Genomic DNA, 17,421 nt, shown 5'->3' on the forward strand with positions numbered 1-17,421 from the left:
GACAAGAAAAACTTGGGCTTGCTTTGGGTTGCTGGGGACCTTCTAGATACATGTATGAGTGCTCAGCAGTTTGAAAGAATAAGAAAAGAATCTGCTGGTTTGGTGAGCGGCGTCGAGAGGAATCTTAGAAATAACCTGTATACTCGTTTATTTCCAATTTCCCTGACATTCAAAAGTGATTGTCCTGCCCACCACCCCCTTTCACCCCCACCAGCTCCTTGGGATATCTGTTTCATTCTGGGTCCAGTGCCCTCTAAAAATCTATAATAGAAGATAAATATCTAAGAATATACTCTAGACGGGTACAAATAATCTGAATAATTTCTGAAATATCCAGGAAATCCTGGTGGGAGAGTTCCATTAGTTAGTTTAGTAAGTGCTGGACACACAAAACAAAAATGCTTTGAGAAAGGGAGAGTGCCTGGCCTGTGCTCGTTCAGGATGAATCACTGTGCAGCAGCTGGAGGTCTGTTCAGAAGGGTTGGGGAAGCTGGCTGAGGCCCGGAGCCTTTGCCTGGGAGGTGGAAGCAGGGAAATCGTTGTCAAATTGTTGCCTCCCACATCCTGCACAGTGTACACATTTCTTCTGCTCTTTCCTGGCCATCGCCTCGGGTCTCCAAAGCCCTGCATCTAAATCATAAACAAGCATACACAACGTGCAGTTCCAATAACTTGGCCTTCTGCCTTGCTCCTTGGAACACCATCCTCCAAACCCACCTTTATTTTTTGTTTTATACTTGTTTCAGTTAAAAGCATTCTACTGTATCGAAGAAGACCAATTGTCTGTGATTCATGAGGTGCCCCAAAGCTGGGACACTGAAGCAGGGCTGTCGATTCCCACCCTGCTCGGGGTCAAGGAGGGAAGTTTTGCAGGCCAGGCTGTCCCCCGGGACAGTAGAGACTTCTTTCTATGCTGCCATGATTAAAGGGCTTTTCCTGCCCTGCTTCTGAAAAGCATTAAACCATCTACCCAGTGATCTGCTGTGCATTCACATCAAGTCAGTCTAAAGAGAAATAATTCATCTATTCATTCACTCATGCATATATCAATAAACTACAGGTATGTGGAGTATCAAAATGATGGGGACAGACAGTATAATGGTGCCCATCCGGGACTAGGGGTCGGGGGAATGGGGAGCCGGTGTTGTGTGGCTACAGAGATCCGGTTTTACGTGATGAAAGGAGTTAGGGAGATTGATGGTGGTGATGGCTGCTCAGTGTTGTGGACATGTTTACCGCCACTAGACTGTTCACTTAAAAATGGTTAAGACAGGGGCTCCTGGGTGGCTCAGTCAGTTAAGCATCCAACTTTGGCTCAGGTCATCATGATCTCACGGTTCATGAGTCTGAGCCCTGTGTTGGGCTCTGTGCTGACAGCTCCAAGCCTGGAGCCTGCTTTGGATTCTGTGTCTCCCTCTCTCTGCCCCTCCTCCACTTGCACTCTGTTTGTCTCTCTCTCAAAATATAAAATAAACATTAAAAATTTTTGTTTTTAATTAAAAGAACGGTTTAGACAGTAAATTTTATGTTAGATGCATTTACCACAATAAAAGTAATTGGGGGAAAAATGACAAAGTGTCAGGCCTTCCTTGTAGGTAGCTGAACTGGGGGAAAAGAGTTTGCGTGTTTTAGGGGAGAGGTGGAGATGGAGAGGAGGCGGTGAAGGAACAGGTGGAAGCCTTGCTACCTAAATCTTGAAACTAGATCTCCATCAACTTGAGGATCAAGTTGAAACTCCCCAGACAATGCATGAAGAGGGGCCTCTGTGACTGAGCCTGTGATTCCTCATGTAGCCTCAGGTCTCCCTTCTCCAGCTCCCAGCCTCGCCCCACACTCCCCTGGCTCAGCTTCTTTCCTCAGCCTGCCTTCCTTCACTTCCTCCCCTGGCCGACTCTTCGTCCCGAGTTAGTTCTGGTCACACCTCTTCCCGGAAGCCTTCTCTATCACTAGTTTGGTATCCTTTCTCTGTGCTCTCCAGCTCCATGGGGGCTCCCTCACAGTGTGGCCAGTGGCTTCGAGCTCATTTGCCCCAGTGCTCTGCACAGGGAACCCTAAATGTGGAATGAATCATGGCAGTGGTAAACACGGACCCAGCCCCGAACAGCTGAAGTTACAGAATAGGGGAAAATGTGGAACCTCTCCACAGGCTCCCTCCTTGCTGCCCAGGAACCACCTGGGGGGATGACCACTTAAGAACCACCAATTCTTCCTGGGTGGATTTTATGGGATTCCCTGCCTCTGAGGGGCATTGGGAAGACAAATGAGGTGACATTTACGAAGCGCCACCTCAGATGCAACATGCTATGTGAGGGCCAGTAATTAACTTGTAAGGCTGTGGCCTGTGTGAGGCATCTGGACACCGTGCCAAGCTGCCGCCACTGCCTCTGCTCGCACAGCCAGCCATTCTGCCCGCGCGGCAGCATTTCTGCTGTGCACAAAGCCACAACAAGGGGGTAAATTTCCTAGAGGAAAGTCTGCTGCAGGAATCTGGAGGATGAATCGTGTCCCGTCAAGAGAAGTACACAGCTGAAGGCACTGGTGGGGTGATGTTCACTAGGGGACAGTGAGGCACATGGAGGCAGCCGGGGGCCATGATTAGCTCTCTAAGAAAATGGTATGGGTTGGAATAATGGGGTGAGGGTATTAACTATTCCATTCATTTATCTTGAAAGCCTCTGATGGGAAATATGAGGATTATACTAAGAATGGCCTTAGTACTAACAAAAAGAGAAGTGTCCCCCTCACCCCTACCAACCTGAACCAAATGATACAAAACCACCAAGACCTGTAGCTCCTAGATTCGAGAAAAGCCAGAAAACTGACGTTCCATATAAAAGCACCCCTGTTACTGGGTGATTTTTAACATGTGACTACAGACAGAAAACAATGGAGGTTGTGGAAATGAATGCTAGTTTGCTTTCTTTGCCCCCTTCTCATCCTCCCAAATTGTGTGTGTGTGTGTGTGTGTACACATATGCAAAATGTCTGTTATAGGCCAGCAACTGGGGGTGGGTGTCTTGTCTTCTCTATCCTACAAAATCCTACAAGCTTGTGAAATGAGTACTTAGAAGGTTTCACCTCAGTAAGTCATATCAAGGTAGTGGACTACCCCAGTCTATTTCAGAGATCCCAGGACCCACATGGAGTAGATCATTTACAGCTAACGACTCTGGGGGTGTGGAAAGGAAAGTATGTATCTTGTGGGTGATAAGTAGATGTTAGAAAAATTCACTTTACTCTTTGAAAAAAAAAAGTCAGAATTCCAGATTTTCCTTCCATCGTGAGTGCACCGGGTCTGCCAACACACATTAGCTGTTGGCCTTTGTGGAGCTGATATAGCTCTAGAGCAATTCCCATCCAGGAGAAACTTCAGCCCCATCTTTGCCACTGCACAGGCTTGTCACCCTTTCTCCAGCACCCACATTTACCCTCAGTGTGCATTGATAATCATCAGGACCTTGGAAGGTTCCAGGATACCTGAGTAGCATAGGGCACAGGGCCTCAATCTGCCAGACCAGTGCATCCTAGAGAATCTTGTCTATCAAGCATAGGCATTGCCTCTCAGCTCACTCTCTATTTCTATCAAGACAGTGTACATTTGAAGGAAGAGATATTTGACTGAAGGAAATTCATGATCTCTCAGGGGAAGCTGCTGGCATATCCAATTTAATACTGCCCTCAATGACTAAAGTTACTTCAAACTCTAGAGAGTTAACTTTCCCAGGTAAATTGTGTGTGTGTGTGTGTGTGTGTGTGTGTGTGTGTGTGTGTGTGTGTTTATTGGTGAGGGTGGGAAAGGAGAAAGAAGGAATACAAATTAGAATGTACTAAATATCAATCCCACCAAAACTCATTTTATTTTAGAAGCTTCTTTGCTAGACCTGCAGTGGTAAGTTAGGTAAAATAACTTCTTGGCTAATCACCTCCAATCTCTCACGTCTCACATTGTTTGTGGTGTTCAAAGGAGAAACCAAGGGACCTAGCTAGATTGTTCTTCTTTATAAAGATTTCTGATGTGGAATGGAGGGTGGTATAAGGTCAAAAGGGCAGAGCAATGACCTGAAAAACTAAGCAGGATTGTCAGTGTTGAGAGGGACCATATGGACCATCCTCATGGTTAAATGAGTTAAATGCCTCATTCGCAGAAGAGGGGATGGGACTCCTGTGCTCATGTAGGCGCTCTCTGGCTGCCTCTGACTCTTGGGTGAGTCCCCTTCACCAGCCCTCCTGCCTCTTTCAGGGGGTAAAGTGTGGGGCACTGTGAAAGATGCTCAGGAGTTGAATTGGCTAGTGGCACAGAGATGGAGAGAAGGGAGGGATTCCAAATTTGAGGGTGAATTTAGAAAGGTTGCTTTGCTGGGCTCAGGATGCATTTTATCACTGTAGTCACCGTTTAGGTAAAATAATTGCTCTCACTTATTGAACGCTTACCATGTGGCAGGCCTGTGCCAGAGATTTTTTTTTATATTTATTATCTCAAAGCCACTCTCTGAGTAGATATTATCATTCCCAGTTCCCGTCACACAGCCATGAAGTGGCACACTGGGATTCAAATCCAGTTGCTACCAGTATGCCATAGTTCGATGGGATCTGTTTCTGAAACTGCCATCAGTGGGTATAAATGGTCAATCTGGGTCAGATGAGATCATCCACATGTGATGCTGAGTCTGTGCCGTCAGATTTATGAAAGAGTGGTCGAGTGGACATCTGTTGTTGGCTGCCCAGCATCTTTGTCCCCCTGTTCAGGGTCACGATGTCCCAAACTTCCTCTTAGGAACTGCCGCGATTGACAGTGACTCACCCTCAACTCCAGTTTTCTTTCCTCCTATTGTCTTGACCAAGGAGAAGCTCCAGAAGCCCCTGGCAGCCATCTTGGAGCGCTGTGGACAGCCAGCCTTAGGGTGGAACAGACATTATGTGCCAGGAGGAGGGGTGGGGGGTAATGGCGTCCTTAGCGGTGTTGCGCTGCTGGATTAAGCCTTGTCCAAAGTCAGACTAATCCTTGGATTTTCAGTTGGCTGAGATAATCAAGCCATTTTGAGTCAGATTTTCTGTTAATTGAAGTTTAAACATTTTAAGCAGACACACGTGGGCGGGCCAAACCACGTACCCACAATCCATGCTGGAAGCTTTAAGCCAGCAAACGTTCTGATCATCTGTGCGTTGGTTACTCTCATTCTGCAGTCAGTAGTGAAGTTTTCACTCATTTCTCTCCATTAAGATCATTAGGAGCAGTCCCTCTTTAGCGTGCAAAAATATGCTGAGAAGATGAAGAAAAAATGAAAACGTCTCCGGCAAGTCATAAACTACTTCCCACACCTACTTAAAGTTTAAGGACTGCTTTAATACTCCATGTTTAATTGTTAATTGAGAATTTAAAAATCAAAAATGCCAACTTTGCCTTCGATGAGATGGAAAATTATGCTGCTGTAGAAGGTAACATAATGTAAAACAGCCAACATTACCAAGGCACACAAATGTTTTTGGTATGTAAAATTGCTTTGTAAAATATTTGCTCCATCTGCTGAAAGCGGCAAAGACAATTTTCCCTTGATAGCTAATGGCCCATTTCGGCTGTGTGGCAAGTGATTCGCTGCGGTGGCGGCTCTCATTAAACAGAATGGTGAAAATACGGTATATAATTCCATACTTATGTAGCATTATCCACTCGCTGCTTCTCGAGGAGTCTGTCCCTCATTATCTAGGCCTCCACCTTGTACCAACATGCAGGCCTAGCAGTTGATTTGACTTGAGAAGCGTTTTGTCCAACTGAGGCACATATGCTGTGCCTCCATTCCAAAGCTCAGCACAACTGCTTCGCCCCCGACCAGAGACACTGGAGAGGTTCGCTCCCTTTCAACTTTGCAGCACCGAAACTGCTGTTTCTTTTCCCCCTCCTCACAGGGGGCCGTGGTTTTCTTTCTGGGCACACCCTGTCGCGCTGCATGCTGGGGTTTCAATACATAAAGATTAAGCGTTTCTTGAAATTCTTAATTGAACTCCCGCACATACACAAAAGCAGGAAACGTGTCCCCCCAGGGCCAAAACTGCTGTCACGAAAGCCCCACAAACACTGCCCTTGGTTGGTTCCTGGTGCACGTGGCAGTCTGTGATCTCTGTCTTCAAAGGAGTTGTTTACACTACACCCCGAATTCCTTCAACATCTGCTAGAGGAACAATTAAAAATAAATAATCCAGGGTGGTTTAAAAAAAGAAGAATATGTTCATGGTTTAGGAATAATATTGAAAAGTAGTTACAGCTGCAAGTGGCAGATTTTTTAAAAATATTTTTAATGTTGGAAAATGGGTTTGAAGGGAATTGTACGAACTATGAATGACATCAAATAAACACAGATGACAGTTTTAAAGATTATGCAGTCTTTTAAGGCAGAAACCAGGCCGTTTAAAAATCAACTGTAAGGTGGCAGTAGCCATAATTATTATTACTGGTAATATATTGGTAATAGGTCTCTTTCTTACCAGTTGGAGAAATATCGTCGGTTGAGAGAAAAGCTCTTTAACTGGCAACTGAAAACAGAAGAAAGCGCGTGTGCCTTTTGGACTTTGATTTTTTTCATTCAAGCATAGAGGAGAGGAGTGAATTTGTGGAATGAAATGAGAGACCATCAAGAGAGTTTTTATTTTAATTTTATGCAAAAGGAGTGGGCAAGCATTTACTTCTCTTAGAGCAGAAAGCCCTACCTCCTTTGGTATTTCCACAAGTACAGATGTATATACTCGAGGCCGATAGGAAAGCTTTGTGCAATTTAGTATTGTTTTCTTTCTGCAGACCATGCTGGTGAAAATACCAGGGTAATAAATCAGTGAATTCCAAAAGTGAGGATTTTTGTTGGATTTGGTACAGTGACAGGAGAGTCCGAGTCTTCTCAAGGGCATCCCTCTCTCACCCAGGGGCACTGAGGACAGACGACCAGAAGCAAATGGCGCAGTCGTAGACAGAGAGTAAAACTCATTCTGAATCTGTTCCAAATACCCGTGCCTGCTCTGTGGTTTTCAGCAAGGCAGATATTTCCAAAAGAACTCCAAGGGGGACTTCCTGGATGTGAAAACACTAACCAATTCTCGTTTCTCTCATCTTTTGCTTATTCCTTCCTTCCACGCTGTTATTGCGAAAAACTGGCAGTTAAATTCAATTGATTCAAAATATTCCGGATCCATATGGCCGCCAACCCTGGAGCTGAGGCGGCGATAGCGCCTCACTGCTGTTCTCAAGCATTTGCCTCTCCCCTAGTCCCCAGATGGTGGGAGTAACATTTAAACCTCCTTTTCTCTGCCTTGTACAATAGACCTTGGCACCATTTCAACTGTTTACTCCGGTAATTAACAGCTCTGATACCACAACAATTACAACTCCTACGCTCTCACCACAATAATGCTATGAATTAGTGAGAGCTAATGGCTGGAAGGTAGAGTGTTTCCAGACTGTGAGATCTGTGCATTTTTAGAATAAAATAAAAGGTACAAACAGCACGCTTGCAGTAGACAATGATTACCTAGTAATTAGTTTACACAAAGCTTCCTATTTAATGGCAAAACGCTGTAATTAACGTGTGACAGAAAATCAAAGGGTACTTTGTAAGCATATGAAAAATTAACACTGCAGGCCCATAGCTTTATGTACTGATTAGAAGCATATTAAATCAATAGGACACACAAACCAACAGCTTGTGTAGCTGGTTATTATAGGTCCTCGGAAGGGGGACCCGGCTTTCATTTACTTGGGGAGGCAATTTTCCTTCTCCTGTCATCTTCCTCAGGCACAGGCAAGCACCTCAAACTCAACCCTGGCAGCTTTGTGAAAATAACCATTGAACTGGAAGAAAACATTCTAAGTCATTCTCAGAGATAAGGAAAAATATGTAAATGATTAAAGCTTTCCAACAATTGTGGTGACGTGCTGCTACACTAATTAGAAAAGACACCAACTGGAACCAGAAAATGAAGCAACTGGGTCTCAATCTCGTGGTCAGAATAAGCTCCACTTTATCAGGTCACTGCCTCTCTCTTCGACATGTGGAAGATTAAAATAACTGGAATTATCTTTTATTTTGAAGTGATGGGAAACCAGGCTGCTGTCAAGGTTTATTCCTTTAAAGGCATTATTCGGTAAATCACTGGGTGGGCGCAATTGGGTCAATATCGCGTATCTTCGACAGCCACAATCCTATATAACGATAATTGATGCATAGAGCAATGTTCTGGAAGGCTACAAGATGCAAAAAGAACTTCTGAATCACCAGAGGAAGATTTAATTGTGCATTCTTGTTCAACGTTACCTGCAATTTAATTGTAATACAGTTTTATGGTAATATTAATAATAACAGGTAGCATTTCTTGAAGGCTTATTGTGTGCTGAGTGCATTGCTAGCCAATTCACAGGGGTATCTTATTTAATTGTCACCCCCTCCCTCCCCCACGAGGCAGGTACTAATATTATCCCTCTTTACAGATGAAGAGGTAGAGACTTGGAGAGCAGAGTGATTTCCCATGGTTCCCCCCTAGTGACCTTGATGTGCCTGGGCTACAGAACCCCCGTGGAGCTAGACCACCTCCTGCTTATCCTGAATGTTCAATTATTCAGACTAGCCTATTCCAACACTCATTCAGCTTAAGAGGGAATTTACCAGGTCAAGCTGGAACAGGAGACTAAAAAACAAAACAAAAAACAAAAACGAAAAAACACAAACAAAATATGTGGTTGCTTATCCAAAAAACAAGGTTTTAAATGCCCACTATGTTTTTAATGCTACATTTGATCTTGAAGTTTGGCTGCCCTAAGCTTTGTGAGAATTTATACGCTTACTAAAATGATCATGTTCATGTATTAAGTTGAGGAAGGCATTGAAAGCCACCCCCAGGAACAATCAAAGGGCATATCTAAAACTCACTCTCATCACCCGAGAACATCTGCAGGTGTGTGAGGCGGTTGAGTTACAAAAGCTTTAAACCCCGGGGACTGCCCAGGAGGGCTTGGGCTCTTCTGCAGCTCTCAGGTATGTGCCCTCTGAACTCCCTGCCTGCTGCCTTTCAGGGAAAATGACAGCAGCTTCCTTGTCAGCCAGGAAAGGAAAGAAATTCCAGCACAATGGCTACTGTGTTCCAGGGATGTTGGTGTTTCCCATGTCTCTGTAGAAAGCAGAAAAACTGCCCATCGGGCAGTGGGTCACAACGGCACGGATTGGGGGGGGGGGGGTGGAGGTAAACACTGCTCCAGGATTTTCAAACAAGGAGTCTTTTCTAAAAGGTCTCAGCTTGGTGTGGCAAGAACACTGCGCCAGAGGAGTGGATGTGGGTTCCAAGCTAGGCACCATCATTTATTAGCTACGTGAGCTTGGGCAAGTTACTTAACTACCTAAGCATCAGTTTCTCCATCTGTAAACAGAATAACAATAATTATCAGAGTGGTGTGGAAGTAAATGAGTAGAAATCTCAGGGTTTTTATGAGATTGAATGAAGCAATTCACGTAAAGTGCCGAGAGGCCTGGCACCCCCAGCTATTCTACAATGCTAATAATAATTATTATTGTTATTGTTATTATTGAGAAATACAGGGAAACATCAAGACCTTAACAGTGTAAATTTATAGAATCTAAGAAAATGCCTAATCTCATGTGTAGACCAATATTCTGGCAGATACTAAATACATAATCTCGGAGGTCAAGGTTTTAATATATAAAAATAAACAATAAAAAATAAATAATCATATGTAGCTTAATGATTAGGGAAAATGATTACCCTAGATTTTTTCTTTACCTAGAAAACCTGGATTTTTCTCTTAATATCAAGATGTTGTGTTTTTGATATAAAAGACAAATAATAGGGGCTCCAGGGTGGCTTAGTCATTTAAGGGCCCGACTCCTGATTTGGGCTCAGGTCATGATCTCACGGTTCGTGAGTTCAAGTCCTGCATCGGGCTCTGCACTGACAGTGTGGAGCCTGCTTGGGATTCTCTGTCTACCTCTCTCTTTGCCCCTCCCCTGCTCTCAATCTCTGTCCCTGTCTCTGTCTCTCTTTCTCTGTCTCTCTGTCTCTGTCTCTGTCTCTCTCTCTCTCAAAACAAGTAAATAAACTTTAAAAAACATATATTAAAAAAAGGCAAATAATAAATAAGGATGTGAAAAAAGTATCCCTTGCTAGTAACCAACTAAGAGCAATTAGAAGATGCATTTGACATCTAAGAAATGCAAACAGTTCATAATAATCCAGTGCTGGTAAGGTTGTGGCACAACTAGTATACTTATTCTCTGCTAGTAGCCTTGGAAATTGGCACGACCTTCTTAGAAAGTAATGTGGCAGTATGTAACAAGAGCCATGAAGTATTCTACTCCCGAGTCTTTCTCTGAAGGAAATGGAAGTAATTCAGCAGAAGTAAAAAGAAATGTATATAAAAACCAAAAATAAAAACAAATCTTTACTTCCTCCTCATTCTTCCTCCCCTCCTCCCACTACTATCAAAAAAAAAGTTGGAAATAGCCTAAATTTCCAACTTAGTTGAATGGTTTAATACATTAGAGTAAATCAATATGAGGGAATATTATACAGCCATCAATTGTGACTGCTACCTGTAAACGCGGAGGACGTTTAGGATCTGATGTTTCAATAGCATATATGCTCTTATTGTAGCTATAAGAAATAAACGTAGCACACTTGAAAATTAATACACAAAAATGAAAACAACTGGGAAAAGTGATTATGTACTTATTTGGTTAAATATTTCTTTAATCTTTTAGCTTTTCTAAAAAAATTGTGTGGTTGCAGGGTAATGGTTCTTTGGGATCACCTAGTATACCTACTAAATTCCACATAAGCACTAAGCTCAGCCATCCTACAGCGGCTCCTAAGACCCAGCCACAACAGGGTCTTAGTGGATGGATGTCTTCACTATAGAGACGCAGAGTTCTTTTTTTTTTTTTTAACGTGTTTTAAATTTATTTTTGAGAGACAGAGACAGAGCACAAGTGGGGGAGAGGTAGAGAGAGAGGGAGACACAGAATCCGAAGCAAGCTCCAGGCTCTGAGCTGTCAGCACAGAGCCAGACATGGGGCTCAAACCCACGAACTGGGAGGTCGTAACCTGAGCCCAAGTCGAACACTTAACCAACTGAGCCACCCAGGCGCCCCGAGACACAGAGTTCGAAGGCACTGACTAGGTAGGTGATGGTTCTCCTCTGTCATTTTGTTTGCTTAGTTCTACAAGGACTCAAAATAACTACTGTGGTTTATTCTACTTTTTCTAGATGTGGATGCCTTGAATTTGTAGTTTTAATATTTTTTTTTTATTTTTTAAATGTTTATTTATTTTTGAGACAGAGAGAGACAGAGCATGAACGGGGGAGGGGCAGAGAGAGAGGGAGACACAGAATCCGAAGCAGGCTCCAGGCTCTGAGCCGTCAGCCCAGAGCCCGATGCGGGGCTCGAACCCACGGAGCGCGAGATCGTGACCTGAGCTGAAGTCGGACGCTCAACCGACTGAACCACCCAGGCGCCTCAGTTTTAATATTTTAAAATATAGATTGTTTTCCTTGGTGATCCCCAAATTAATTTCAGATATGTAACAAAGTCCACAAAAGTACAAGTGAACATAAAACTGCTCTGGCATAGGGCTAAACGGGCAATATTATGTAGTAGCAGTCAAAAACCAGTTCAATTTCCTTTCCCCCCTTCCTCTTATAAGTGGTAAAAGTCCTCAGCACCCTGTACTGTCCTTCCAGGGAAACAGAGGTCCAAAGAAGGGCTGCACAGAGAAATCCAAAAGTAAACTGGCTTCTTTCTTTCCACGGAGAAACTGTCCTATAAAGATCTTTTCTTGCAAAGCAGCCTCCCCAGTAGTATCACTTGCTACCAAGCCCAGGAATGAGGGAGGGAAGATTTACCCTTGAAAAAGGAAAGAAAGACAAAGCCACGAGAAGGACCAGTACCACAGCAGATGTCTACCTGGGTCTCCCTACACTGTCTTAGGTGAGAGTGGCCAGGAAGGCTTTTTTCCCCTACAAGTGTGCCTTTCTTTGTGTACGCCTTTATTCCCGCTAAGTGAAAAGAGATGCCCCCAACTGGGGAGTGGGGTGTTTGGAGTGTGTGCAAGTATGTGGATTCATTAAACCTTGACAAACATTGAGTGAGTGAGTTTACCGGGACCTGTTGGGGGAAGGAGGTTTTGTTAACCGATAGGATGAAGAAAGCGATGTTGATACCAAACCACCATGAAAAAAAATGAGACTTGTGTTCTGTTTCCACCGTGGCCACCATGTAACGTTGTGCTTTCCCTCAAATCACCTACGTGTCTACACTTATTTTTTGGTAATGTGACTACAGTTTTTTCCAGCATTTGTTGACTCCATGTCTTTGTTTCAAGCCTCAATTGCAACCAAATAACTCTGGTTCTAAATTAGATAAGTAGAAAAAAAAAAAAGACGAATTTTGTATTAGCTCCTTGAGTCCACACTGAATCATGCCTACATCTAAAACCAATATCTGTATAAGATGCAAGAGAATCTCAAATCAGTTCAAACTCCCATAAACAGCACTGTTTTTAATCTGTTGCCTACAACATACCAATGAGAAAAATCACAGTATCGTGTCATAAGCTGCTATGCAAATGATGGCATTTGTAAGTATTAACATAATTTAGTGCTTACAGTCATATTCTCATTTCTAATAATTCTCCCAGAATGGAGTCTTTCTCTGGACTCTTAGCCTGCAGGATAGTCTTTCATCAAGAAGCTGAAATTTTTAATAACCTGCCAGCATATGTTTTGTATGTGCCAGGCGAGGCTTGATGACACAACATCTTCATTATCAAAAGAAACAGGTCTACAAACTGTAATAGGACATTAAAACATGTCTGTGCTCATAAAGTAATGCTTTGATGTCTAAGCGTGCACCATTACCATGGTCTTCTGGAACAAAGGATAATTCTAATCCTAAATTCTCAATAGCGCCCTCAGTGAAGATTGCAATTCACTTCCACTCTGAATACAATTTCACTTTGAAGGCAAAAGGAGGTCCATAGTCTCCTACACACACACACACACACACACACACACACACACACACACACACACACAAGTTTTCCCGAACTGCTTTATTTTTTATTTTTAGTTTTGGCTTCTGACTACATACTGGCTAAGCACAGTTCCTCACCATACAAAAAGATTTCTGCTGAATACTTATTTTTTCCTTGTTAAGTTAAAAAAATGATTTAGATAATTAATTATTCAAGAGTTTCACATTTAATAATATTAACACTAACGCTGAATGTATTTGGTGACAATTTTAAATGGTGTAGTTTAAAATCATTGAAATTAAATAATGTGTAGTCGGACTTTTAAGTGCAATTTGGCCACATGTCATTATTCTAACTATTTTTTCAAAATTAAAGTCAAACATTTTAAATTTATCATAGTCGAGTATCAGGGAATTCTTTAAAAATTATTAGTTTGAAATATCGAGACCAGCAAATACTTTGCACACTAACATTTTTGATTTTTTTAATAAAAAAGTCATATTTTCATGGTTTAATCTCAGCAGCTTTGCCTTTAAAAAGAATATTCTATACAATAGGAAATAAAATCCAGTTTAAAGAGAACACAAGAGAAATCTCTATGGGCCTCAAAATTAAATACATTTTCCTTGTTTTATTTTTTTTTTTCTAGAAGAGTAATTCACTTTAGTATCCTTTAAATAATATGTAAAAAGCTGGCCCTGACAGGTACTGCATTTAGTCCATTCACTGATGGAGGGAGAAGAAAAGCCCAGAATAGATCATGGGGAGAACAGGAACATTTGTCAAAGGGAACTCTCTCTTCTGACTGTTCTCTGGATTTATTCGTCATTTCACTTCTGCAAGAATAATGTGGTTCTCTCTTGTGTGCCCCTCCCTTTTCGTCACTTGTGTGTCTTGATTCATAAACTGCTGGAGTGCGATGCTCAAAGCAGATGCAACTCACTGCCCAGGCCACTGCTATGTACTTCAGCAGGGAAGGAATCGGTTAAGGGAATTTGTACCCGAATTTTCCTCATTCATTATGCTTTTGTCAGTAGGTCAGTGAAAACAGAGATTTGAAATTAAGAGAAGCCAGGCAAAGGGCACCTGGGTGGCTCAGTCAGATGAGCAACCCGACTTTGGCTCATGTCATGATATCAAGGGTTATGAGTTTGGGCCCTGCATCAGGCTTGCTGCTGTCAGCACAGAGCCCGCTTCGGATTTTCAGTCCCCTCCCCGCCTCTCTGCCCCTTTCCCACTTGCACTGTCTCTCAAAAATAAATAAATCTTAAAAAAATATATATATATAGAGAGAAACCAGGCAAGACTAGGCCCCTGGATGCAAGGTGAGACAGCTTTTAGAATGGTGGATCGAAGGGGTGCCTGGGTGTCTCAGTCAGTTGAGTGTCGAACTTCGGCACAGGTCATGATCTCTTGGTTAGTGAGTCTGAGGCCCGCGTTGGCCTCTGTGCTGACAGCTCGGAGCCTGGAGCCTGCTTTGGATTCCTACCCTGTCCCCCACTTGTGCTCTGTCTCTCTCAAAAATAAATAAACATTAAAAAACAAAAAAGAATGGTGGGTTGAATTTGTATATTGAGCCATTAAAATGACTTTAATTATTAAGTAAGTTTGGAACAGACTAAGAAGTTGTACAATTCATCCTTCCACCAGTATACGTGGAAAAATCTCTACACGTCCACTCATACGCTAAGGCTTCGTACCTAGTATTTAGTTTTGGCTGGGAGGTTTTCTGGCTGGGATGTAGTATTTTCTCGACATCTCATAGGGACCAGCAGTTACATAAATTTCCTTGAATTGGCTTCTAAACCATATAACTGCTGACAGAATGCTTTTCTATGTCAGCTTCCAGGTGACAACCGTTCGCTAATAGAATTTCTCTCTCATAATAAAATACAGCCAGCTAACAACAACAGTTGTTAGAAGCATCTGATCAAGACCCACTTAGACCAAATGATGGGATTTGTCATGTTATTTGAATATGGTAAAAAAAAAAAAATTACTCCCTGATTATCATAATCAACTTGAAGACATGACTGAAGACTCTTAGGGCCCAAAGAAGACATGTTTAAAATCACCTAATCATATAGCCTGCCAGTTATATGGAATGAATAAGTCACTGGGATGAAAGTGACAGCATAGGGAATACGGCCAATGGTATTGTCATAGCATTGTGTGGTGACAGATGGCAGCTCCACCTGTGGTGAGCACCACGTGACATATAGAGTTGTTGAGTCACCGTGTTGCACAACTGAAGCTAGTGTGACATTGTGTGTTAACTCTACTTAAATTTTTGAAGATTTTTTTAAAAGTCAGAAAAAATATTAAAATAACTTGATCCATCCCAGTCACTGTGTGCATAAGGACGAAGGCCCAAGAAAGTCAGAAGGACTCGCCTGAGGTCTCACTGCTGATTGGTGACCCAGCTGAGTCTAGAAGAAAGTGCTTTCATCTCCCAGCTGAGCCTTTGCTTCATCTCCTAACAGTTCACAGACACTGTGGGTTTATGTCACCATTGAACACTCACTTGTGCCCATTTCTTGCTCCAGTCTTCGTGGCCATATCTGCTGCTCTCCTTTAGGAACCACTTGTAGTGCTTTAGGTGGGAAGGAATGTCACAAAACGCAGTCCCATTTCCTCCAAACTCATAGTCCATTTTAAAGAGCCAGCGTTGGATTTCCAGGTGATCTATGACCAGCTGACTCAGCTGTTCTATCATCTGTGGGGCCCAAGACACAGCAACATTTAATATCGCTAGCTTCCTAGATGCCTTCGTATCGCATTAACTTAGTTGTATCTTCAAATGACCTGTTCGTTTGGTTATCTTCTAATTATTAAGACAGATTAGAAGTTTTAAGTGGTGTATCTATGAGGTGAAGAAACCACTAGCCAGGAGGGACGAAAGGCATGTTTAAAAGTATAGTCTTAGTTACGAGAAATTCTGAAATTATCATTTTGCTGTCTTTTGAAGGCAAAAGAAAGAATCTCTGAATATCTGTAATTGAATCTTGGTATTGTTTTGTTTCTTTTTTAGAGCATGATGTGTTTACTTACTGATTCTTCAAATGATTTTTTTTATAGTTTCAAGACCATAAAGAGTTATAGTCTTGAAAACTTTAACTGTTTGGAGCTTTGCTGAGTTTTTAAATGTTGTAACCTATAAACATTTAATTTTTCCCTCATTAACATACACGAAATACATTTGTTTGGATAGTCAACTGGCCAAGTATGTCATATGTATTATGTGAACAAGACAGGTCAAGGAGATAAAACATTCATAAAACAACTACGTTCTATTTGAGACAGTATTCTCTTGAGAACAGGGCTCAGTCCCATGGAAAGGGAAGGGATAGGAGTTCAAGCTTTAATATCACAATGACAGTAATATTTAGCATTACTGAACTCTTTGTAGGAGCCAGGCCTTTGGCTAGGTTCTTTACATGATTTTTCTCACGTAATACTCAAAAATGAAGCAGGCACCATTATTAGTTCCGTTTTATATATGAATAACCGAGATTCAGTTAATTTAAATAACTTGCCCATGATCACATGGTGTTAAGTGGCAGAGCAGGGACTCCACCTGGGATGCTCTGACCCCAGCACCTAAGCTCATTCCCTCTCCGCCATGCTGCCTACTTCAGCCTGCAGAGAGGTGGAGGAGGGGGGTGAGGCAGAGAAAGAAGTCAGAAGAGGAGCAAGAGAAGCAATTTTCCTTGCAGTCAATAAGCCATTTGGAATAAATTTGAATCAGACAGAAGTCTATAGCCCAGATTGCCTGATTATAAGTAATACTGTAGAAGTAGAGCCTTGGAGAAAAATAACCCATTAGATCACAAAATGACTTTTTGTCTGGTCTTCCCATCAGATGTTCTGGTCTGTATTTCTCAGAAAGAAACAAAAACAGTTCTAAGCATTCTCTCTCTTGAGCTCTCTTGACTATGGTCTTCTGTCCATAGAGAGGTCTCTGTGACACTCTTATTGTCTTCTCTTTGGACGAGATTGGCTTACCAAATGGATTTTTGAATTTTGGTTTTTCTAACCAAAGGGTGTGAAAGGGCTCAAGATCATATTCTGCTAAAGTCTGGAGCAAGAAGATTAAAATTATTTTGATTAAAGACACAATCTGTTCTCTGTGTTGTGTCTTTTCAGCAAGTCTTCCTGGGGATGTTACACTACACAGCAGTATGGAAGTGATCTCAAAATGGGCATACTTGGGATCCCCGGAAGCCCCATGCAACCATGGGGTATTCGATTAGGGTGGAAATGGAATTGTCTTAGCTCCCTAATTATCAAGTAGTGTCTGTAGATAATTTGGTGTTTAAATGACAAGTACTCTTGTCTGCATACCATATGGCTACGAGCATAGCCTAGAAGGTTTTGTAATGTGCCTTCCAGAGTGAC

General features: G+C 42.3%; 1 protein-coding gene and 1 long non-coding RNA gene across 7 annotated transcripts in view; one reads left to right on the top strand and one right to left on the bottom strand.

The window, feature by feature from the left end:
- Positions 1–17,421, top strand: part of LOC109262800 (uncharacterized) — a 171,731-nt gene that overhangs the window by 76,284 nt on the left and 78,026 nt on the right. The window lies entirely within an intron of this gene.
- The window catches only part of IQCH (IQ motif containing H), a 213,216-nt gene that overhangs the window by 56,372 nt on the left and 139,423 nt on the right, over positions 1–17,421 (bottom strand). For 3 of the 4 annotated variants that reach the window (XM_019441692.2, XM_019441691.2, XM_019441690.2), the window contains one exon: positions 15,548–15,739. The exons of the other annotated variant lie outside the window; for it this stretch is intronic. In XM_019441692.2, coding sequence (XP_019297237.2) covers positions 15,548–15,739 — 192 coding nt within the window. The remainder of the gene's footprint in view (positions 1–15,547; positions 15,740–17,421) is intronic. 4 annotated transcript variants of the gene reach the window in all.

This window comes from Panthera pardus, unplaced genomic scaffold, assembly GCF_024362965.1.
Source record: "Panthera pardus isolate Hobbes unplaced genomic scaffold, ASM2436296v1 HiC_scaffold_24, whole genome shotgun sequence".
In the NCBI taxonomy this organism is placed as follows: Eukaryota; Metazoa; Chordata; class Mammalia; order Carnivora; family Felidae; genus Panthera; species Panthera pardus.